Below are 26,641 nucleotides of genomic sequence, written 5' to 3' on the forward strand. Positions count from 1 at the left end.
TGCATAGTCTGAATACCGGTCTATGGTACAATCCATTTGTGAGCTTATATGGATACATCAATTATTATGTGACGTGGGAATCAATAATTCACTTCCAATGAAGTTATGATGTGACAATGCTGCCCTTCATCTACTATCAAATCCAGTTTTTCATGAGAGAACAAAGCATATCAAAGTTGATTACCACTTTGTTCGCGAAAAAATTCAACAAAACCTGATCTCAACCAATCATGTGAGAACTAGAGAACAATTAGCTGATATTTTCACTAAGTCTCTAAGTGGTCCAAGAATTGATTATATTTGTGACAAGATGGACATGGTTAACACCTATGCTCCATCTTGAGGAAGAGTGTTATAGATATGTGATTTGATTTGATATTATAGATATTAGGAAGGATTAGATTGGATTAGATTTACTTTGCTTTAATTATAGTATCAGATATTAGAAGATTTGATTAGATTATAGATTGATTTAGATTAGCATGATTTTAGGATCTAAATCAGGTCATACTTGTGTATATATTTGTACATTGTATAGTCTAAAAGTATAATGAAGAAGTGTGTTTTCTCTCCTTTTTTTAGTTTTCAATCTACTAAGGCCAATAACAAAGGACAGTGAATGGAATTTACAACAATACTGGAGAAGTGTCAGATTGCACCCTTTTTCGTAGCTTTAAAAACAAGAGAAAATCTTACTACAAAATTCAGTAAATTAAGCCAGTGGTCCCATCCCCCGGCATCCATAATCTTCCTATTCAAATTGCTAACGAAAAAACTTCTAATACTTACCAATAATCAGTACCCAAAAGCAAAAATAAAATCCTTCAAAAGAAGCAAACTAGAACAGTCCGTGTCATATTACTTACTAAGGCTCACCACATAGGTTGAACTGTACAGTAATTTCTTGTACAAATCTTTGTTGTTGTAATGCATTCTAGAGAGAGAGAGAGAGAGAGAGCGTGGGAAAAAGAGAGGGGGGGGGGGGGATAAAGAAACCAAAAGCGTTAGTTAAAAATAACAGGAAAAAGTATAGAATAGCAGCATCCTCAGTAAACCAAACATGATATGCATATTTGACAATTGCAATCTGTTAGATACAACTCAGCAAGCCAACAATGCTCCTTGAGCAGATCTAGTGTCTCCTGAAATTTATAAGGGGTAATCCATCTATTCAGAACACTTTGAGAACCCATAGCTTACAAGAACTTAAAACATCTATTCAATGCTCTTAAAGAATTCTCCTTCCTCTTGAAAAAAAGAATGAATATACAAGAATGAAAGCAAAACCAGTTGAAGGAAAATGAAAAAGAAGATGAAGAAAATAAGATAAGAAAAAAAATTTTCCTGCCCATTCAATTAGCATTTGATAACTATTAGCTGCCATAACACAGCTCCAATAATCTGGAGTGTGTATGTTTGCCACAGCAAATGCGCAAGTCCAACCCAAGACAATAAAAAGCTTGCAGTTACAGCTCCCACCATCCCGTCCCTCCCCATCACAAAAATGAAAAATTGAATATTCTTGTAAGATGATGGAATCACATAAACAAAGAAATATAGCAGCTGTCAAAAGTTCACCCAGAAAAAGGGAAAATCAACATTTTCAAGCATACATTGGACCCCAAGCACAACAATATGACCACCAAATCCCATTTAAATGTAAAAATTTTGAACTATAATGACCAAGAAAATGGCAAATCTAAGACATGATGCTCTAGGACATGATCCTGGAGCATCATGGTAAGACCAGCTCTTTAGTTGAAACCAAAGTAGGGAGGAATACCAGAATAAACACAGCAGCTTTTTCAGATCCGTAGCTAACAACATAACCAATATAGAGCAAGTGAAAAAAGAAAATAAGTGCCCTAACTATTAAACTCCCAAATATAAAGTTAGCTGCATTGTATTTAGCACCTTACAGGGAGCATCTTTTGTAAATCTTTCAGAAGAATTATCATTCCTGTGTGTGTTTGTTTTTCCCAGAAGCATCACATAAAGTTTGACACGTAACAACAACAAAGCCAGGAAAGATAATGCAAAATCAGGAAGGTGGAAAGCAAATGTTCACACAGAAAGAGTTTAATCTGAGATTTGAATAAGTACCGAAGCTGTAGCCCTTGTAGTCATGTGCTCAACAGCAACTGGGGCAAGAGTAGGCTCCATAAAAGATGAATGTGTTGGACACCGCTGTATATCAGAAATTGACCCTCCTTTCTGAAGCACGTGTAAGGTGGAAGAAACATTAAATTATGTCCCATCAAATAAAACTTCCCTGCTCTCTCAGCCCAAAGAGTAAACCAATTAAACATAGATCTTAAACCAAGTCATTTATTGTTAGCAAGCAATTGACAATCACAAAGTTAACAAATACAATTGCTAGAGAATGATTGAGACAAAAGATTCATACAACGCAATTTCTAAAGTTGAGAAAACTTAGTAGTGAGTGTCGCAGATAAAGAAAGGAAAGCATAGGAGAAATGAAAAACTGAAGTAAGAACTCAAAGCTTCACAACACAACAACGATCAACATGGTAACTGCAGCGAGTGGCAGCTCCCACGCACGCGATCTAACATTGTTTCTCAGCATTGAAACATAGCCTTTAACATAATTCACTTACCAATTAGACATATCTCGACTGATGTAGAAATAAGAAATGAACAATCGACTTTATGCACAAATATCTCCAAACACCGGGGGTCAATCCCATTGAGAAAATGTAGTTTATCACAATTACAGGTTAATATCCCTTGACATGACAACTTGCTAACCCCAAAAAACTTGTTACAAAAGTCAAAAATATAGCAACTGGTATTTTTAAAAGCTATGAACAAGATAGATATAATATTTTTATTTAATTTAATACTATTAGAAAATAGCAGAAGCTATGGTATATGGAATCCAAGATGAGAGACAAAGCAAGCAGTCAACTAGGTAAAGATGCTTACGCTCAAGCTCAAAATCTATATCTAAATCATTCATTGTCAGCATGCACTTCATTTGGGATATTTTTTGGTCATTGCACCTTCTGGGGCAATATTGGGCTTTTGCAGCCAGATAAATAGTCCTCCTGCAAGCTGCAGTAGTAGTTTCTCATTTTATGACATGCATACAATTTTAGCTCAGTTGACTGCACAGAAGCTAGGTGATAACCTATAGAACTATCAAGATCCTTATTCATCCATGCTTCTATGTTATCATATTTTTGCAAGGTTTCCTACTATTTTTGGGACCAAGAGCATGAATATCAATTTCAGTAATCACTCTGTCATCATATAGAGTTGGTGTTACATATTCCAAAGATGTAAGACAAGAAAAAAGTTCCAAAGCTGCCTGACGATGCAACAGCTAATCTTCTGAATATATACACGCAAGCAACCCCCTAAATCAGTGAGATACACATGACCCTCATATTCTAAATACAAACCGTATAATGGTAGAGATGTTTGCTGTAAAGTCAGTTATCCAAGTTAAATGGAAAAAAAAAAACTGAATAAATAACATCAACGACTACTATTGCAAATTGTGACTTTTGAGTACTCTATAACATGACATAAATTAGTATTAAGATTTTCAAAACAGTAAGCATTCATATGATGCAAATTTCAATCTAAACTAGCTTTGCAAGCACTCAACACCAGAAATGGTAGATATCGAGTTTCATCCTGACTTACATTCTTGTGGAGGTAACACTCTGATAGCGACACGTAACTCCTGAATAGTAGCTTCAGGCTGTGATGCAGTCGCATGACAATAGCCAGTGTGCATAAGAACTAGAGAGAAAGGAGCATATCATGCAATCTATAATTCCCAAAATGGTCATCAGAATATCAAAACGCAAATAAAATACAAAACCACATACCAGCAACAAGATCCGAATCATCAGTGTATATATCTGTTCCCCACAGCTGGTTACCTCTTACCTGAGCATATGTAGTGTCAAGAAAATTAAATGAGTATACAATTTGATGCAAGCAAGTAGTGATAACAAAAAATCAGACAGGAGAGATGGCAACCTCACAAAGAAAGTGGAATTAGATTAACCCGACTGACGACAAGAAAATAAGAGTAAAATCAATTAATTCACGTTTATTTGTATACATTCTGATATGCTCCATACTTTCTCTAAAGGTGATTTAATTCTTACGGCTCATGATATTAATACTCAATTTAACATTTTTCATTTTTCTAGATCTCCTACTATCAAATTGACATGCAAATTAGCATTTTCGGTTTCATAACCTTTTTCATACAATAATGGAAACCATGTTAGTTAAGGGCACTTTTTATAGTGTCCAGCAAATCTCCAACATTGCAGTCAGAATGCTGCCAGTGAAGTGGTATATAGAAGCAAAAGCAAACCTATTCAGTCCAATGGCTAGTCAAACGCCATGCTGAATAAAGTCTGCAAAGTGCAGCCAATTAAGAGCTTAAACAAACCAGAAGGTACGTCCAAGGGAACCAAATGTGTTCCCTGATTCTTTTTTATATGTTTCTGAAAGTAGCTTTCAGTATCACAAGCTCAGAAAAGAAGTAGATCTTGTAAAGGCTGTCAACAGGTATCTTGGGTGGAAAACATCTAGTCACCGTATTATGAGTGACCAACTAGTATTTATAGAAGTACAAACCTAACCGACTATTTACAAGAATACCCTTACTAATATATTATCTACAAGAATACTAATATTCTCCTAACACTCCCCCTCAAGTTGGAGCATATATATCATAAGCACCCAACTTGTTACAAAGGTATTTCACCCTAGAGCCCCCTAAACTCTTGGTAAACAAATCAGCCAATTGATCTGCAGACGGTACATGAGATGTCTTGATGACTCCATCAAGTAATTTCTCTCGAATGAAATGACAATCAACTTCAATATGTTTTGTCCTTTCATGAAACACTGGATTAGACGCAATATGGACAGCCGCCTGATTATCACACACTAAATTCATAGGCTGTTTATACTCAAACCCAATTTCAAGTAACATGTTTTTCAACCAAACCAACTCACACACAGTGTGAGCCATAGCACGGTATTCAGATTCTGCACTTGATCTGGAGACAACTGTTTGCTTCTTACTCTTCCACGACACTAAATTACCACCAACAAACACACAATATCCTGTGGTCGATCTTCGATCTGAGGCAGAACCGGCCCAATCTGCATCACTATATCCTTCAATATCAGTGTGTCCATGATTTTGATACAGCAACCCTTTTCCAGGAGCACCCTTAAGATACCTGAGAATCCGTATAACAGCTTCCCAATGACTAGTACGAGGGGTATCAAGAAATTGACTCACAACACTCACTGCAAACGAAATGTCAGGTCTCGTTACAGTGAGATAATTTAACTTACCCACAAGTCTTCGATATTGCTTAGGATCATCAAGTAATGCTCCTTGATCTCTTGCTAATTTCACATTGGGATCCATAGGAGTATCCACAGGTCGGCAACCTAACATCCCAACTTCACTCAACATATCGAGTACATATTTCCTTTGACATAAATAAATTTCATATTTAGACCGAGCTACCTCAATACCCAGAAAATACTGTAAATGACCTAAATCCTTTGTCTGAAAGTTTGCCTGCAGATTGGATTTAAGTTTCTGGATCCCCACAACATCATCACCTGTAATCACAATATCATCCACATAAACAACTAATAAAATTTTACCAGCATTAGAATGCCCATAAAATACAGAGTGATCTACTCCACATCTCGTCAGACCGAACTCCATGACCACACTACTAAACCGGCCAAACCAAGCCCTTGGAGACTGTTTCAATCCATATAAGGATTTTTTCAAACAACAAACCAACTGCGAATTCTCTCCCTGAACAACAAATCCAGGAGGTTGTTCCATATATACCTCTTCTTCCAAATCTCCATGCAGAAATGCATTTTTCACATCCAAGTGATGCAATGGCCAATTGTAAGTTGCTGCCAAAGAGATAAGAAGACGAACCGAGGTAATCTTTGCAACAGGAGAAAATGTTTCTAAGTAGTCTACTCCATACACCTGAGTAAATCCTCGAGCTACCAGACGAGCCTTCAATCTATCAATAGAACCATTAGGCTGCACCTTTATAGTGTACACCCATTTACAACCAACAACAGGCTTACCTGAAGGACGAGGGACAAGATCCCAAGTACTATTTTGTTCCAAAGCAGACATCTCTTCTTGCATAGCTAATCTCCAACCAGGATGATTAAGAGTATAGGTAATAGACTTAGGAATGGAGATAGAATCAAGGGAAGCAACAAAAGAAGAATATGACATAGAGAGACGAGAATAAGACACAAAATTAGAAATAGGATGGGAAGTACAATGTCTCTTACCTTTGCGTAAAGCAATAGGAAGATCTAACTCAGAGGAGGGCGTCATACCTGAATTTGAAGATTGAGAGTTAATTGGTGAAGTGCGTGGCATATCAGAAACTTTCTCAACCATGGAACGACGAGAGTAAACTTGAAGAGGAGGACGAGATAATCGAGCTATGGAATCTGGTGGACCAGATAACTCAGGTAATAAAGGGGAAGAGACTGGTAAAACAGGAGAAGAAAAAGAGGGACACTGGTCTAACTCACAAGGCATACTGTGTTTGATAAAATATGGAGTAGATTCAAAGAAAGTAACATCAGCACAAGTAAAAAATCGATTTAAAACTGGACTGTAACATCTATACCCTTTTTGCGCTCGTACGTATCCTAAAAAAATACACTTAATAGCACGAGAATCTAATTTATCCACTCCGGGAGTAAGCTGATGAACAAAGCACACACATCCAAAAATACGAGGAGATAATTTAAACACAGGTTCATGAGGAAAAAGAATGGAGTGAGGTAATTGACCTCTAAGAATATTAGATGGCATGCGATTGATTAAATAACATGCAGTTAGAACTGCATCACTCCAAAATTGTTTGGGCACATTCATGTGCAACAACAGTGTTCGAGCAATTTCGATTAAATGTCCAATTTTTCTTTCAGCAACTCCATTCTGTTGTGGAGTGTGAGGACAAGAGCACTGATGAATAATACCAGACTTAGTCATAAAGGTATTAAAAGGAGTGAAAAAATATTCTTTCGCATTATCACTGCGAAGTATACGTACCGGCACACCAAATTGATTCTTTATTTCTGCAACAAATGCACAAAAAATGGAATATAGTTCTGAACGATCTTTCATTAAATAAAACCAGGTAACTCTTGAAAAATCAACAAAGATTACAAAATATTTAAAACCTAACTTTGAAGTGACTCGACTGGGACCCTAAACATCAGAATGAACTAACAAAAACGGTTCAGAAACCCGTTTATTGACTCTAGGAGCAAAAGAAACACGATGATACTTTCCTAACTGACAAGACTCACATTCTAACGAAGATAATTGACTCAAAGTAGGAACCAACTTTTTCAAATTTTGTAAAGATGGATGACCTAAACGACAGTGAATTTCAAGAGGAGAAACAGTAGCAGGACATGCTATCGGATCATTGAAGTTGAGAAAGTAAAAACCATTATGCTCATGCCCTCCACCAATCGTCCTCTTTGTCTTCAAATCCTGAATGACAACAGAATCAGGAGAGAAAGTAACTGTACACTGTAGAAATTTAGTGAGCTTACTAACAGACATTAGATTAAAGGGCAAATTGGGTACGTAAAGAACAGAAGACAGCGGAAGTGATTGATTAATTTCTACAGTGCCTAGTCCTTTAACTTTAGTGGTAGATCCATCAGCTAAAGTAACATGAGGAAAGGGAGTAAACTCTTGAAAATTAGAAAAAATTTTAGAGGTACCTGACATATGATCAGTAGCCCCGGAGTCAATAATCCATGAGTCATTACTTTTTTGTGCTAAAGAAGCAGAGGGAAGAGATGCGTGATTTGTAGCTTGATACTGTAGGAATTTAACATAATCTTCCTCAGATATAGTAACAGTTTTCTGGGACCCATGTGCTGAAAAACTCGATTCAATGTGGTCATTGGTAACCGCATTAACAAACCTTTCAACCATGGCGAATGGCACGTCAAACCAAAGAAAAGGTCAAAACTCGAGATGAACAGCACGTGAACAGTGCCGTGAACAGTGAACAGTGTCGCATGAACAGTTTGCAATGAACAGTGAATAGTCGCGATGAACAGTATCGCGTGAACAGTCGCGATGACCAAAACTTTTGCTAGATGTTTAACCCTAACCCTAGGACTTTTGCTCTGATACCATGTCAACAGGTATCTTGGGAGGAAAACATCTAGTCACCGTATTATGAGTGACCAACTAGTATTTATAGGAGTACAAACCTAACCGACTATTTACAAGAATACCCTTACTAATATATTATCTACAAGAATACTAATATTCTCCTAACAAAGGCAATTAATATAACTCAGTAACAGAAAAGTGCCATACAAACCACTTCACAACTGTAATATCTAGTTTAAAATACCACCAGAAACAAGTACCTTTTGCTCTAGGCAATCAATTTGATACCATAATGTCTCGTAAAGTGGGAAAAAAAAAGAGCAAACATTCCAGAGCTGAGCAACATCCTCACTCGAGATTTGTACAAATAAATTATCTAGTTAAAAGGAACCACAGAGAGAGAGCAGTGGATACAGAGCAGATTTGATGGCTTTAGAACCAAGCAAAGGGCAGAAATGCTGCCAGAGAAGATCACCAGAATTCATAACTAAAAGAATAGCAACAAGAACCAACACAGATATTTTTGGAAAATGCATTTTACAAAGTAAACTATAATTGCAACGACTTTTGCTCCAAGATGCCAGCTATTCCTCAAGGTCTTATTTATGAAACCCAACAATAGACCTCTTCTAATCAAAAGTTAAACGGGTAAAAGACCAAGGAAACTCTTAAACTATTGCCATTGTCTACTTTTGACCCCTCATCTAAATTTTGTTTTCGATTGGCCCTTAAACAATTAAATCTGCACACTTTGAGGGCTTTCAGTGACTTTAGGCATAAATTTGGCGGGATCTAAAGGGCATTTTTGTTCATTCATAACTGAAGCATCGAGACCAGCATCGAAAACCCTAACAAAAGGTAACCCTTCAATTTCTTAAGCACACCATTAGATTTTTCTTCACAAATCCTCTGAAAATCGAGTTTTACCCATAAGAAAAAAGCTTTGCACCATGCCTCACATGTGGTGTTTTTTTCTAGTCATTTAAAAGCTTCAGCTTTGCACCATGTCTCGCATGTAATGTTTTTTCCAGTCATTTAAAAGCTTCACTATCAAAATCTTTTGGTAAAACTCGATTTTCAGATGATTTGTAAAGAAAAATCTAATGGTGTGCCTAAGAAATTGAAGGGTTACCTCTTTTTAGGGTTTTTGATGCTGGTTCCCAAACTTCAATTACGAACGGACAAATATACCCTTTAAATCCAGCCAAAGTTATGTCTAAAGTCACCAGAAGTCCTTAAAGTATGCAATTTTAATTGTTCAAGGGCCAATCGGAAACAAAATTTAGATTAGGTTCCTAAAGCAGACAACAGCAATAGTTCAAGGGCTTCCTAGGTTTTTACTCAAAGTTAAACATAGCCCAACTTAAACTGAATACCTCATATATGTTATCCAGTCTTTCACTTTTTGTCCACACAGAAAATTTTGGCCAAATGCAGAAATACATTTTCATCATCTTTTCCAGTTCCTCAAGTACAGCCATTCATTTTGGAGCACACACCTCATACTTGGATTATGATGCCTACTTGACACAAAAGAGGGGTGGAAAACAACTCAAAGAATCACCTGGCAGTTTGCTGCAGAAACATGCTCAGATGGTATCCAAATATCTAGAGTAGGACCATTTGAAGAACTTTCAGACATCTTATCTGCTTGAGATGCTTCATATTCTTTCCATCCTTTAGTTAGCTCTTGCACACATTCACCAACTTTATAAACACTGGTGGACAAATCAGGTTTACCTGCCATCAAAACAACGTTAATATGCAAATTGTGACACAGAAGATGATAAAAAATCTAAGCCCAATGATTGAGTAATTTACACAAAGAAGACCATGAAAGTGAAAAAAGCCTATCACAATGCACTGAATGTATTCGAACAACACAGAAGGTCCAATCAAAAACTGAGGAACATAAGCACCTTCAAATACTGAGGAACATAAGCACCTTAAAATTTTTAAGTCTTTGGCAAACATGTTTCAGACAGAGTCTAAAGATGCTCAGGGAATTCTTCTCATGAATTTGGAAGATGGAAACAGAGGAAAGTAAAATTGTCAAAGGTCCTTAATACATTACCAAGTACAAATGAAGCGCCATACCAAAATCAAACCTAGTATGGCCAAAGCTCCTGACTGTTTTTCTGAGTAGATATGAAGAAGCAAGGTATCACATCTCTAAGCATACCATGAACTGCTCAGGAAGTCTTTTCTTGAATTTGGAAGATAAAAAAAGAGGAAACTAATATTGTCAAAGGTCCTTAATGTACTACCAATTCCAAATGAAGAAGCATCGTACAAAAAGGAACCTAGTATGGTAAAAGATCCTGACTGCACTGCTGAGTAAAGGTGAAGCAGCATGGTACCACATTTGTAAGCAAGCCATGAACTGAATTAATATCATCAGCATTCTCATTACCCAATAATCCATCAAAGTGTATTTGAAAAAGGTATTATAATCTGCAAGATGGGATCTTAGATGAAATCACACTGCCAGTTTGTCACCAGGGAACCTACTGGTTCACCCCTCTCTGCATCCAGGAGGGGAAAGTTTTGAACCATTAGACTCTACAAAATTAATCATTTCCCTCATGCAGCAGAGATACTCCCTCCAACCAAACTTCAATGTCTTTAAATTCCAGGTATGGGAAGTAACTACTCTTTCCGTTCCGTTTTCCCCCTTCATTTTCAGAATTCACTTCCACATGGTAATTCTATATCTGTAATTTCACATGACTGTTTCAATTCAAATTTTGTTATTTCTTCAACTACTTTTTCACAACTTAAAAAACACAGAAAATCACTACTCCAAACAATCCACATCTGACTGGGAACAATTCAAAGAAAGCATTTGAGATAAACCATTGTAAAAAGCTTGAAAATAAGTTTGAAAAGTAAATCTTACCATTGTTCAATATAAATTCCTGTAAATTTACTTGCTAGGAAATAATTATCAAAGCATATTCTGAATGGTTACGAACTGGGACACTTCTAAGACAATGGATGAGTTACAATCTTATACTTCCCTCATGATTTATAATTTCTGAGCCATTTTTCTATACCAAAGGTTAAAAAGTGTGATCTCAGAAGTCTGTTAAAGCAAGTCAAAAGTCTGAAAATAATAACAGTGGCTATACAAACAATTGCTGTTCTAGATGGAAGAAATATTGATGCTGCTTAGGAAGTAGAACATATGCATGAAAACTAGCTCCTTAGCAGCGCTAAGTGCACTGAGACTATGACAATACGGATGCTTATAATGGACTAGCTCCTTAGCAGCGCTAAGTGCACTGCGACTATGACAATATGGATGCTTATAATGGACGAGGATTTCACAAAACAGAGGCATGCAAAGGGGAGAGAGCTGAGAGAACAACCTGAACAACAGACACATTACAAGCGCGCACGCTGACACACATTTGTATAGGTGGCTTCATGAATGAGAGAGAGAGAGAGGTGCTTCCATGAGACGCTATAACAGCAGAACAAAACGTCAATCAAATCTTGATTAAATTAGTCAAACCATATCAGGCATAATCCAATTCGAGCATCTTAAGCCAGAAGGGGCACATATCAAGTATAACTTTCTATCCATTCAATACAATAGAAAATAACATCAAAAAGCCCAAAAATTTTTCATGTAGAATATCAATGCAGAATTTTTACAAGGCAAAGCAAATGTTTGTAACCTTTTCATATAACTAACTCGGTAGCCCAACATCATCAATCTAACACGAAATTTCCTACACAGCGTCACGGAATAAATGATTCACAGAGTAAAGCATTCATTAAATTCAAGCTGAAAATATATCCAAGTATAAAGCACTTTTCTTCTGCCTCATCCCCAAACTATGAAGCACTTTTCTTCTGCATTGTCCCAAACTATGTCCCATTTACATGATAAGCCACAGTTCACATGTTCTATGTTTTGTATAGTCATCAAAGGGTCTGAAAGCATATGAAAAAGAAGTACAGATGGGCAAAGACAAAAATAGTCAAGTTATGCCATCATTTATATGCAAATACTCCTCCTCCATTAATCAACTTCTTAATTCTCTGTTGCATGAATCAACGTAACAGCTTACCTTGAGACCTGCAAAAAACAAAGGGCAAAAGGCAGTAAGTAACCTATATCTTTGAACCAATCCAGTAATATGTAACATTGTACAAGTAAACTCGAAGTCTCCTTTTCACATTAGCATGCAAACTACTATCTACTAGATGGTAGACCACTCAGAATACATAAAATTTGTCATCAGTATTAATGATAAATGCAAATCCATAGCTCCACTAACATCATATCATTGTCACAGAAATAATTGTATGTTGCAATATTAACCTTTACTCATGCGCTGACTTGTCAAGTGTTTCCATTATGCAGTAAATAATTGAGCAAATAATCATATAAAATACAATTTTTCATTCCTTGGTACAAACTTAGTGTTGATAAAGTGGACCTCATTTAACGTGGCACTGTGCTACCTTTCCGCAATTTAACAACTCAAGTCATGCTCAAAATTTCTAAGCAAGGATTTTTCTTCTAGTTTCAGAATTCAATGGAAGGTCCAGAGAAGCTTTATCGTGGGTGGGATATATAATTCCTCAAACAGTTAATAGAGGTTATGGTACTCCATTGGTAATTATTCACCCTAGAAATTGTAACAGAATATGTTAGAAGCAGGTAAGGAAGTGCACGCAAAAACCAAAGGTTACAAAGGTTAATACTTTTAGTCTATCTATACCTTTTAAACAAAATCTGCATCACTAATGCAAAATATTATATCTACCACCACTTACCAAACTTTTCCCTAGCTCATCATGTCTCAGCAGTTTTTTCATCAAGACCTTGTGAGAGGTGGCATTTATTTGATTTTACAAAATGGTATACACATAATGGACACCCTCTGGGAGACTAAAAGGTATCAGTAGATCAAGTAGGCAAATCTAAACTTGGGCCAGATTGAGTACAAGGCAACATTAAGAGTAATAGTCCTCCTACACTACAGCACTGAATAAAAAAGAAACAGACGGAAAGTCACTCTTTTGGGAAGGCGTAAAGGAGTTCTGTGACGACCCCACCGTACCCAAAGGCGTACCAAAGGGCTTAGCAAGCCGTCTGCCTAGCTCGCGCCAGGACTCGAAATCAAAAATTAATAACAACTATTCACACCCAAACGGTTACTATACACATTATATACATGCTCAAAAGTTCACTATGTACATCACATACAGCAGCAAAAATGTTCTATATACAATTCAAAAGTAGAAGTCCGAACTACTGCTTCATGCCATCACTACAACTATGACCATAAGGTGGACCCTAAGGTGGGTCCGAACACTTATCACTATTACTATTACACGCCTATCAACTGCCCAAAGAAAGGTATTAAACCTAACTAAACTAGTCAAACGCCCAAAAGTGGTCCCCGCGTCGACCCCTGAAAGGAAAACAAAAAGAAGGGGTAAGCTAAACGCTTAGTAAGTACGCAGGGGTAAAAGCGGAAATTTTACATAGTAGGAGCAATTAAAGTCACATAGCACCCAGTTATAAGCGAAATAATAACACATATGTAGGATACAGATTGGCTTCAAAGCCAAGTAGTTTGTCATGATTGACCACCTGCCGACACTCCGTCGACCGCAAATTATGGTCCGTAGAGCTCCACTTGTCAACCCGCCATCCACCTTAGCACCCACACTGGCCAGTCACCCACACACACATAATAGCTCGAGCAAAGTTGGTTCATGCACACAGGTTCACATATTTGGTTCACAAACCAATTCACATATTTAATTAACCTAATGATCTCAAGTCTAAGTTAGACTAGCTCCGACCAGGCCCCTGCCGGCTCGATTAGTCCAACTAGGTTCTGAGATCGGGCCCCATACATATCACATGTCACACATATCACAAATGTCACCCCGAGCTACAAGCTCTAGGGGTTTAGTCCCAACAGCATGTCATTGGCATAAATCAAGCACAAGTACAGGTACATTTTAGGGTTTAGGTCGAGTGTGATAAAGTACACGCTCGCCTAAAGTCCTTTCATTTAAAGCATAACACATAAGGGCGTTGACTTAGACACATAGCCCTCGATACTTACAAAAATACAAAACGAGTAAGATAAGGAACTAGACGTCGTGGGGTCCGCTAGTGGGTCCCAGTTGCTCCGTCAAGCCCACCGCTGTCTGCAATAGTAAATTGTATCACATTAGGCTAAAAACGGCTAAAACGGCTAACATATAGCAGATTACAAGCAAAACGGCTAAAACGGCACGCGCGCGCGTAGAAACGACCCAACGGAAACGGTTGGCGAAAACGGAAACGGCTGTTTGTGAGAAAAGGCAGATTTGATATTTGTTCCCATTTTGCTCATAAGTTGAGCTACGAATATCGGATTAAGGCGTATGAGATGCCATTTCGAAGCTTAAAGAATGAACAACAATTGTTACGAAGACATCCAGAACTGAAACTGGAAGCTTTCGTCCCAAAAGAACCAAACAAAGTCACCCACGGAATCTGACCCATGCACAAATGGTCAGTTTTGAGGTGCAAACTGTTTTCTATGCTACACACGGCCAAATGAGCTGAAAATTGGCAGTTAGATAGCTCATTCCAAATGGAACAACTTTCATGAAGGCCGGCAACCCAAATTCTGAACGGAAACTGGTCATCAAGACCAAAACAGATTTGACCAGAATATGGTCATTTTCTCGGACAAACCAACTTTGAACGGCTATAGCTCAGGCTACACAACTCCGTTTGAGGCGTACTTTATACCGTTTCGACGCTGAAACTAAGAGTTACATTTCTTATGAAGGCGACAAGACCCAATTCGCATGGTATCTAGACGAACCAGATACGGTCAGAATGCCTACCAGAATTGAATTGGAATCAGAGAGTTGTGCACAGTAGACTTGTACTAACCATATCCCAGGCCACATGAATCGGATGGGTCTGAAACTTTGCAGGTCTACAGAACACTTCTAGGGCTACAAGTTTTGTGTTTTGGTCACAAGCTCAAACAGCTTGTAACTTGGTCAAAATTCGAAGGCAAAGGTCCAGTTCTAAACTGTCCTGTTTGGCTATTTCGCAAGAATAACGCGCGCAATCGCGTGGGACGAATTCGCATAAAATATGTAAGCTTCTAAGGCAATTTTATTCCATTCTAACACATACACCACACTCTCTCACTGCCCTACCAAGACTCCCGAAATGCCTTCACACGAACAGCCCCTAACCCCCACTCCAAACCAACCAAATTAACATCTCACACAACCCATTTGCAAGCCAATAATATCAATCAAACATGAACCAACACCAAACCACAACAACTCTAATTTCTTTTCCTCTTGGCCGGTTATCATGCAATCAAATTTAAGCCATGAAACTTCTCCATAATCAAGCCAATAACCAAACTCAACCACCAAGATAATCAAAGCCACAAGAAACCCTAAGTTCCATAGCCATGGCCAAAACCTAAAGATGCATATTTCCTTCAAAGTAAACCATGAAATTTCATATACAACCACCAAGAATAATCTCCAATACATTAACCAAGACAATAACATCAAGTCACAACAAATTCAAAGGCTACAAGCCTTAATCATCCAAGAGGGTTTCATAAGAGGTTCTTACCTTGAACAAGGAAGAAGGATAAGGCCAAGACAACCTCTACCAAGCCTCAAGTAGAGCTAGCAAGCCTCAAACTTCAAGATGGAAGCTTCAAATGCAAGGAGGAAGCAAGAAACAAGTCACGGTTCTTCTTCTTCTTCTTTTTCTCTTCACTGTTCTCTTCCCTTTTCTCTCTCTCTCTCACGGTTCTTTTCCCCTTTTCTTTCCTTTGTTGTTTTAACTCTAAGACTTATGCTTCTATGGTCTCTTATGTCTTAAGATTATAAGACATCACAACTTCCAACACTATAGATATTTTGAAGTCTTGGCCAATCACAAGAAAGTATGCTAATTGCCTTTAAGTCCTTGCTTCCATGATTTCTTACTTTCTCAATTCTTACCCAACTAACTTTCCTTTTCTTTCAAATTACTCCATAGAGCATATAATTAACCTAGGCTAAAACTCCTAATCACACTTAGCAATTGCACTAATCACCCTTAAACCTTACTTACCTATTCCATACCAATCTTTATCACACTTAAAATCCAACAAGTAAACACTTCCATGTCACACCTAAAATTAGGGTATAATTCCAACTTAATCATTCTAATTCACCACTTAACTAGAGTTTTTCCTTGATTAGGGTTTTCTACCCTTTTAAACCCACTTAACCCTGTATAATACTATACAAAAACATACATACACCTATCTAATACACATCCAAACATTCAATTGCCTTAGAATTGACTAACCAGGGTTTCGCTTAAAAATTTTCAATTTTTGCACAATTAGGGTTTCTCAAGTTCCCAAATAGGGATTTTCGCATTATTCGGAATAAAATTTACTCTAAAATTCATTATTTTCACATAAAAATCATATTTTAGGACAACCGGGTCTCACAAGTTCAACAAACTAAAACACAGGCAATTGACACTTTTACTCAAACTGATAGAAAACTGAAGTCATTGATATAAGATTTCAAAATAATAGCCACACGACAAATAGCTGAACATGACATATATGCCTCAAATGGACATACTTCAAGTGCAATGACTTCAAATTGCATGTCAAAATAGCTAACCGCCAGATCAGTAGTTACAGAATTACTCAAATTTCTACCAAATTTGACCATCATAATGTAAGCCTTGTTATCAGCTCTGTACAGCAACAAAAGAAAGCATTCCACAGAAATAACCTTTTTTTTGTCACGGGATTAAAAGTACTCCTATACAAGAAGAGAACATGCACAAAACCAACTTCTTCTTCTTAAAATAGCAAGGCACATCTACTCTTATGATCAAGTGTACTAATCGACAAACAACATGGTAAGAGTGTCCATCTTATATAATACTAAGAAATATTGGTGTCATATTCATACCATTACATGCACATTAGAAACTTGAAAACAATATCAAAAGAAATTATCACAAGCTGTGAAACCTTTACATATAACTTTAATTGGAGACTCTAGATCCATACTCACCCATTAAATCCACACCCTTCCATGCATTCAAACTCGTAACTTTAGCACTATATACTAGTACAAGGTATGGATCTAGGATAAATATGCATTGATTTCAACCCTCCCAACTCCATTTCCCCCTAAAATAGGAAAGCACCTGATTTTAAATTAATCAAGCATATAGTAGGCGCAGCTAAGCTTCTATTTAATAGCTATGACACATCCCAAAAGGTAGTCCAAATCAGTCTTCTGACTCTAAAGTTCAAGAAGGTTCAATTATGTTTTAAAGATAAAGTAGGAAAAAGTATTCTAAATTCCACATTCATCAAGGATTTGTGCCAAGACCAGATGCTCTCAAAAGTTAAACAAATTTCTAGATGCAGATCAACACACATACAGATGCAAAACCTAACTCTACCTGTGCTATACAACTTAACCCACAGTAAAATTGAGAAAATTAACTTACTGTTGCATCTCGGTGACAAGAGAAACAAGGAGTAGATCAGTGAGATCTGTTCTAGATGGAAGATCTTTTGGAGGACCAATGTGCCTATCAAGGGTCATGTTTAGAATTAGGTCAGCATCAGGATCAATCAGGGAACTAGAAGGGTATTTCTCAATTTATAACATAGAATGTAACGCCGGATCTTTCAAATATTGCCATTTGGCTAACAGAGTTTCTATATCCACTCACAATTGTTGATTCTGAACAAAATTAACTGACCGATGTAAATGCCAAATGGCTCATGCCTATAAACCTTATGGCACTTCAAGTCACACAAAAAAGGAAAATGGGAGTCTAATAGGGTCAAGTAATTGCAATACAAATTACTTCAAACCTATACAATCAAATTCATTCACAAGTTTTTAGATGGTTACTCTTATGGGGTTCAAGTCTTCAGCAAAACACACCATGAATACAATGCTGAAACTAATGAAGATGAAATGCAGTGTATACTGGGTGTGTGTCTCAGATTAATCCCACTCTCGCCAAACGTTGAAATGATGAATGTCAACAATCTAAAAAAATTGTTTTCCAGCCCAAACAAAAGAAGATCCTAACGATCCTGTATTCAAGAATTTCAGATTGACTTCTTTTTAATTTTCACAAAATCAGAATCTATGTCATAAATAATGTGTTAGAATTACATAATAACACTTTTTCCTTCTATCCTTGAGCATATTCCATAAGCTTCACATGCTTATATGGTGCACTTATCCAATCCCAAGCTGTAGTAACACAGCAAACCTTTACATATGATCTATCATATAATTGAAACACATGTCAGCGGCTATTCTCTTTTGCTTGACATTATTTAGTCGCATTTAAAAGGCTGTCCTTGCTCAAAATAAGCTCATGGTAGCTTAAAAGCTTTTTTGGGGCATCCTGCTGCTTTTCACTTTTATTATTAGCTTATATTAGCTAAAACAATCTAAACTCCCAAGCACGCTTTCATTTTCTTTTGATTACATCTTTAGCTTTTCAAGCTTTTCTGACAAACAAATTCTTGGAATTGCGATTCTCTTAACAGTCTTTCAAGACATAATTTCTGAGCAAATTTAGAAAAGCTAAAGAAAACTATAGAGTTACAGAGGAAAACAATAGCTGTATGATAGGATACATGGTCAAACACTGCACTCAAACCCAATCAATAATGCTAGGCAGGCGAGTCAAATGGATTAAAAAACTCAATCAAGTGATGAATGAGTCCAGTTTGTCATATCCTGAGCCTCTTTTCCCGCAGACACTAGACAAGCCGTGACATGACACCCAAGTATGACTAATTTGGCTTTGGAAGGGAAGCGCCTAGCAAAGTTACTACCTGTATCACATGAAATTTGACAATACTATGCACTCTACAATAGTAAAAGCTACATTTAAAGTTTGTATATCACAAAAATATGTTACTTATGGTTAACATAGAATTAAATTTTAAACAATTTTATACAATCAATCACTACAAGGAAATTTCTTAATGAGATAATCAATTTTGAATTAAAACCCAATGTCAGTGAGATTTCTGAAATTCTTTTTCCTGATTTGTTTTACCTAATTTGGTCAAGTTAAAATGAATTATATATCTGACATTTCATTTTGAAGTTGTTCTCCTTTATTAGTCTTTAAGTAGACACGTAACAGCACCAATTCTGATATTAGCCATTTATCATGTTGTTCAATAGAAAATCTTGTTTCCACCAGAGACTTTTTTTTTAAAGCACCTATAGTTATTTCTAGAGTCATTTTGTTCTTGTGAAAAAATTTTAGTTGCAATATAATGCAACAATACCAAGCTTTCAAAATGCAATATATCTGCCTTACCATATCTATAGTTTGTGATTGATCATACATAAACCAATGACTATGTTGGTGAGCTACCTCTAACACAATCCACTGTTGTGCTATTTGGTATCAAGAAATTATTTTGAGGCCCTTTATAAAATGTCACTTGTCCACAATGATTATAACATGCTAACTGCTGACAGAAAAAAGTACCGCTTGGTAGACACAAAGGTGAACCTATTATGAACAAACTTGAATGGGCGAAAGAAGTGAGCAATCCTCTTTTTGATTCTTAAATGTCACACTCACTCACTTACTCTGATTTTCTTTCTTTTAAGCACTCATATACCATTTCTTTTATTCTTCATAAAAAAATTCCTTTTTGAAATTCTATCATGTGGTTCACAAGATAATAAACCTAATAATCGCATGCTCACCTATAACTTTGAATATGGAATTACAAGTATAATGTAGGAGACATGCATGATCAATGTGCAAGCACACTTAACTTTCATGTTGTTCAATATCTCCATTTCATTACATTCTTTTTCTGGCATTTAGTATTTAATCTAAACACCAGTTCAGATATGATCCGAGATTATGCACGTGTATGCAAAAGATTTTCCCTTGCACTCTTTTTCATAAAATCCTGAAACTTCAGTATTTCTAGTTTCCCAAGACACTTGGAGAAACTTCCATGAAGGAACCACATTAAAATGCATTTCCCTTTTAAATAACACCCTTCATCCTGAGTCGTCAATACAAAGATTAAGAAAAACCCAAATCTACAAGAAAGATCTTGTTCTTCTTTAGCACCTAAATACTCGCAACAGATCAAAGTACACCCTTATATATTAGGCATGTAATTATTGTAACTTATTTTAAAATTTTCAAATAAAAAAGAATAAATTAAATAACCACGACAAGTGGCATTTAGCAACAATTAAAAGATTGTTGATATGTAAATTATTAAAAGTATAAGAGTAATAACCAAAACCAGGAAAAAAAAAAAAAAAAGCTTCGGTAAGTCATGACCTGAAGTATCAAAATATCCCAAAACATGCATCTAAAGAAACAAAGCATGGTATATTGTCATCTCCAAGTAAATAATAGGCATCCACACAACTATTTTGAAATCCATACCCTTCATTATCTTGATTGTGAGACCTAAAACAAGGATCACGATGAGTACGTTGAGGACTACCCCTTGGCCTAAGCATCCTCTTACACTGCTGAACTCCATATTAAAAACTTCTCTCTCCCTTTCTGCACCTCCTTCATCTTCACCACATCCTTCATCTGACTCCTTGTCATGATTCTTATTGAGTTTGTCATACCTTTCGCCTTCCTCCTCTGCATCTCTTTCCTTTTTCATCTTTCTAGGATCCCTGTCAACATTTTTCCAATTATCATTATCCTTTTATTTCTTTAATTCTGATGTTGGATTCTCTTGCTCTGCAGCTCTGCTGGGGATGTCTAACATTTCCTTATCACTGCGAGGACTTTCTTTTTCAGATCCATTCCTCGATTCCTTTTTCATAAAATCGTTTTCTCTTTCTTTTACTTTCTCCTTTTCTCTCAAAAGATCTATCCTCTCCTTTTCCAACCTCTCAGCTTCTCTCTCTTCCCGCATTGGCTCTTTGTTTTCACTAATGCTATTGCTGCACAACTGCAAAGTGTTTCGCCAGTCATTTCTTTCTTTATCCCTTTCTCCCCAGTCCCTTTGTTTTACCTCTTTCCTTTTCATCTCTCTCTCTTTCAACTTATCCTTCCCTTTAAAATCAACCTTGTTCTCTGCAACAGCCTCACATGCTTCAGCATACTCCATCTCCTCCACATTTGTGGATTCCTTTATGCCCTCAACTGGGCCATGCAAATTGGATCGTGATGCTTTCCATGGATCCACATTCCCTCCAGAGGCATCAGATACCTTTTGCCCCCGTGTTGTTAATTTGCATTTTTCCAGTTCGGATGGTTGCTTGCCCCACCATTTATGTCAGCTCTGTGTTCTGGATATGTTTCCCTTTCATGCTTGGTTGCTTCATTGTCATCTCCTCTGCTGTCAAACTTCACATCCTTATCAAGCCTACTGCCTATATGTAACTCCCTTTGCTCAACATTACTTTCACGGTTCTCAAATTTAGGGTCCTTAGTTCCATCCTTGGTATCTCAAAATTCCAACCTGCTTTCAAAACCTGAAGGGTGATCCGAATAAAAGTCATTTGAAGATGATGGCACTCAGTACATTGGAAGCAAAGGTGATCTTCTATCTGCATCATGAGATTCAGTCCCAGGAAGCTTAGGCATCCAAGCACCTGCCCTATGTCATAATGACTATGGTAATCACCCAAGGTTGAAGACTCCAGTCTACCCATCACACCAGGGACTGTGCTGGAATCCTCATGCTGGAACTTTGGAGCAGAGCACTTCCATGACTACCACTAATACCACCACTTCCATTTCCGCCCTCCTCATGCGACCTTTTATTAGGCAGAGCACTCATGTTCTTGCTGTTCCAAAAAGCAAAGCTATAAAAATGTAAAACTTGATATCATTTGCTGGTCAGCACCTGCAAAAGAATAAATTAATTGGTTAAAGTTTTCCAATTTACAAAGCACAAAATAACTAGATCTTCAGCCGGGGCCAATTTGGCAAGACTTATGATAGCATTCCAAATCCAAATGCTATGCTATTTGTTACCTTGCAGTAACCCGGATGAGAATAGCATTTGCACATGTTAAACACTTCTAAAAGTTTACATTTTAAAAAAGAAGCCAGTCAAGCTTTCCTAGCTTCTCTCACAACGCATCCTCTAAAATACGCTACTTGCATACCCTAGTTTTTCTTGTAAAAAATTTTACCAAATCGGACCTTGCAAATAACACAATCATGCCGATAGGCAAAAAGTAAGAATATCGTTTTGTATATCCTTAACAAGAATCAGGTCAAGAAAACTGCACAGCACAATCAACAACCGGACAACTTAATTCTTGTGAACCCTCAAAACCAAAGTTCTAAATACTCCCTAGGTTACATAAATATTTTACAACAATTCCATCAACAAATGGAAAAAAATCACTAAAAATAGTAAATTGAAGATTCAAATGCGACAGAAAATTCTCAACCGTACAGTCTTTTCCAGACTTCGGGATTCAATCTTTGTTAACCAAATTCAAAACCTTCCCAGGTATAAATAGAAAAAACTCGAATTCACAGTAAAAACTCAAATTCAAGTACCTATCTCTAAAAGTAACATCGAAATAATCCAGAAAAGGGAAATCAAATTACCACATTCATTTATCTTAAGAAAAAAGCCCCCCAAAATTTTCAAATAACAAAAGAGGAAAAAAAATGAAAGAACAACTACAAAAAAATATATATATATATATAGGCATTTGACACCAAAAAGCTTTCCAGCACAAAAGAAAATTCACCTGATACAATCAAAACGTGCGGAACTGTGTGTTTCATGGTGTGCGTGTGTGTGCTCCATCCAGTGCAAAATTCACCCAATTAATACATCAGCATAGAGTTCAGAGCAGAAATTAACCAAAATAAACGTGAAATTAATCGAAATTTTGGGGAATTTTTCTTGAATTACCTCTCAGTTCTGCTGCTTTTCTTCCTCTCTCTCTCCGCCAGGGAGAAATAAGGGAAGCGCTGAAGAGTGAGTTTTGAGACTTTGGGTTTCTGTTTCGTATTTTTTGTTTTTGGCTCTTGCAATCTGAGATTTTTTTAACGTGCGGCAGAACCAGTCCAATTGACAATTCGCGATTTAATTATATGGCTTGATTGGAAGGGAAATTATGTGGAATTCTTTTCTCCTTGTTAATTAGTTTAGCTTTTAATTTAACCCGAATAGTAAAGGACTTATAGCGATAAGGGGTGGCAGTAATATGAACTATGTGACCCGAGTAACGAGACTAAGGCTTATAGCTAGTCTGGGAGTTTAGGAAAGAAAAGAAAAGAACAGAAACCTTAAGTTAGAAAAGAAAAGAAAAGAAAAGAAAAGATTATAATATCTTTTTATGTTATTTGGGAGTTTTGAAGAAAAAGAAGATGAAATAACTTTCCTTTGTTTGGAAGGGAGAGGATTGAAAAGACAAGATTCAATTTTATGTAAAAACCCTTAAATCTTAAGATACCATGAGAATTTTATTAGGTTATATAGTTATATTTTAATCTTTTAAGGGTAAAAATGCATATGGTATAATTCATTTAACTCACTCCACTTTCTCACGTTTTCCACCGATTTTGGGCAGAAAGTTTTTCTGACGTGGAAGGGAGCTGACATCCTTCCGTTTCTTTTCAATTCTTTCCTATCCAAAGTCCCAAATGTGAGAAAGATTCAACTTTCCTTTGTAATCTTTTCTTTTCTCACCAAATCTGCTCTTCCAAACTAGCTGTTAGTTTGGGAGTAGACGAAGGAAGAGAAAAGAAAAGAAGAGAAAAGATGCGTATTTCGATTCAGAGTTCAATGACAGAAAAGAAAAGAAACATCTTTCCCTTATTTGAGAGTTGGAGATATGGAAAGAAAGGATTTTATGACAAATACGTATAGTTGCAAAGTCCAAAGAACAACTTTAGGATATATTGAGAATAATAAATTTTTGTATCAGCTTTTAAAGGATAAAATTGTCATATTAAAAATAATCTTTTGGCGCCCAACAAGTTTCCGTCCTTTTCTTCCCAATTTCGGGGGGAAAAATTTTCACCAATTAGAGGGAGTTCTATTCGTTCATTTCGTTTCTCTTTCATCTTCGTTAAAACTCCCAAATGAATGAAATGGTACAGTTTTCTTACAGGATACTTTCTTTTTTGTCCTTTTCTCTCGATCTCTGTATCTAAGCTGATTGACAATTCTCGATTTAATTATATGGTTCAATTGAAAAGGAAAATACACGGAATTTCTTTCTTCTTGTTAGTTATTTGTTTTTAATTTGATCCAAAGAGAAAAGGATGTATAATGACGAGGGGGTGGTAGTCATATGAAATATAGGACCAAGTAATGAGACTAAATCAGTATAACTGATTCGCTTGGCAATTCTCAATTTAATTATTAGGTTCAATTGGAAGAGAAAATATGTGGTATTTGCTTTTAGTTTGATCCGAATAGGAAAGGATATATAATAATGAGAGGTGGTAGTTGTACGAAATATGAAATCAAGTAAGTAAACCAAATTAGTAGGACTGGTTTCGTTAACAATTCTTAATGTTCTTCTTATGGTACAATCTGAGGGAGACCTATATAGACTTTTACTTCTTGTTAATTTGATTAGATTTTAATTTGAAGAGAAATTGATTTATAGTGAAGGATTAAATTGGTAGGATTGGGCATATTGGTAATTTTGGATTTGTTCATATGGTTCAATGTGAAAGAAAAAATATTTAGAATTTTATTCTTCTTGTTACTTAGTTTAGCATCTTGTAGCCAAGTGGAGTGGTAGTAGTACGAATGATAAAACCAAGCATTCATATCAAACTGGTACGATCAATTATGTTGCCAAGTCTCGAGAGTTTTATTTTTTGTTCTTGTTATTTTTTATATTTTTATTTCCCAAAAATTCCATTTTCATTGAAAATCTCTTTCACCTCTAATAATTGCTAATCTTTCAATAATTTGTAAAAAAACTCTTTCTCTAAAACAAAGAAATCAAGAAAAAGTTTGTGGTTCAATTGGAAAGAAAAATATAAGAAAATTTTCTTTTTTTCTAATTTGTGTAGCTTTTAATTTGTCCAAAACTAGGATGTTTATTGAAGTTTTTCTTTTAGCTTCATTATGATTTTCTTTTTTGTTTATAAGATCTTAGCTAACTTTCTTTAAAACTCTCACACTTTGAAAAGATTTTCATTTACGTATTTCAAAATTAAAATTAACATATATTGTTAACTTTCTACAATAAACTAAAATAAAAGTTTTGATATTTTATATCTTCATTTAATGGGATGGATTTTTGCTTTTTAAAAACTTTGCAAGGACAATTTTGCCATCCTCCAAATGCTTTTGAGAATATATTGTTATGTAGGACAAGCCTGTATTAGATGATATAGAACTTGAAAAAAATGTTGCAGTATTTTTTTCTTCTCTCAAGAATTGTCCATCCAATTGAACTATCATTTTTATGTCCTAAAAATGCTTTTAAACATGTCAAAAGCAAGATTGGTCAAGAGAAATTGGTGATATAACACATACATAAAAACAAAAATACAAGATAGATAAACTCAACAAATACAGAAAATCAAGTAAAATATCTAGATTAATAAACTCATTCGTAGTATCGATATTGAATTGAATCTTCCGCTATAGCGACTCCAAAAACTTGAAGAGATTTTTTCTTCTCTTCAAATTTTAAAAATCTAAATACCTCATTTTCTACAAGTATACAGATCATTTATCAAGTATAGACAATATTAGATGTCGATCCCATAGAAAAGATCGTCAATTACCGTGGTTTTTGAATTCCTTTATTAGTTAGATTATCACAAATACAAGAAATTAATTTTACCTACAAACATAAAATAAAAGTTGTAAAAATAACAATGGGAAGTTCCTAGGGCCATGGATTTCCTAACTATTCTTACAAGTGAAATTACTTGTTAAATGAATGTTGTTACCTGGGTTAGTTATGGCATAATTTTCTAAAACATGTCAAAACCCATTTTTACCAGTGAATCAACCATATTTATAACTATTCCATATCTACTTTCGTGGCTATGAAGCTAACTATAGTATCATTTACTTCTATGAAATTATATGGAGCAAGTCATCAAAATCACAAAAGTGTATCTCTACTTTTGTGAGTATCCTCTTTATATTTAACACTTCCTTAAACTAGTATCAAATCCCAATTTTTATTGATAACTTAACACCTTAAAATTATCATAATTAATAGCTAGTTAATCATGATTATAAAAGCAAAAGTGCTAGATAACTAGTTCAAAATAATAGCATCAAATAATCAAGTAAACATCACCAATAAGATATAAAAAGTTCATTCATAACTCTAGACATAAGCTTTAAAAGCACATAATGGAAATAAAGTACAAACTTGAATAATAATCAAACTTAGAATCAATTA

General features: G+C 35.9%; 1 protein-coding gene across 5 annotated transcripts; it reads right to left on the reverse strand.

Moving 5' to 3' along the window:
- Positions 1–1,008: 1,008 nt before the first annotated feature.
- On the reverse strand, positions 1,009–23,497 carry LOC113700855 (uncharacterized). 5 transcript variants are annotated; one of them, XR_011818312.1, is made up of 9 exons: positions 23,164–23,497; positions 20,706–22,131; positions 11,581–12,296; positions 9,774–9,949; positions 3,861–3,921; positions 3,673–3,771; positions 2,947–3,075; positions 2,104–2,214; positions 1,009–1,142 (listed from the first exon to the last, which is right to left on the reverse strand). XR_011818312.1 is itself a non-coding variant. In XM_072059089.1 (8 exons), the coding sequence occupies exons 4-7, from the start codon at positions 9,849–9,851 to the stop codon at positions 2,124–2,126; spliced, it is 387 nt and encodes a 128-aa protein (XP_071915190.1). In that variant the 5' UTR covers positions 9,852–9,949; positions 11,581–12,296; positions 20,706–22,131; positions 23,164–23,497; the 3' UTR covers positions 1,009–1,142; positions 2,104–2,123. The 5 variants fall into 5 exon arrangements, 4 of the variants coding, with proteins under 4 accessions (XP_071915190.1, XP_071915192.1, XP_071915189.1 ...); XM_072059089.1 differs by lacking the exon at positions 2,947–3,075 and having other exon boundaries at positions 2,104–2,272; XM_072059091.1 differs by lacking the exon at positions 2,947–3,075 and having other exon boundaries at positions 23,164–23,496.
- Positions 23,498–26,641: the final 3,144 nt, after the last annotated feature.

This window comes from Coffea arabica, chromosome 7e (genome assembly GCF_036785885.1).
Source record: "Coffea arabica cultivar ET-39 chromosome 7e, Coffea Arabica ET-39 HiFi, whole genome shotgun sequence".
Lineage (NCBI taxonomy): Eukaryota > Viridiplantae > Streptophyta > Magnoliopsida > Gentianales > Rubiaceae > Coffea > Coffea arabica.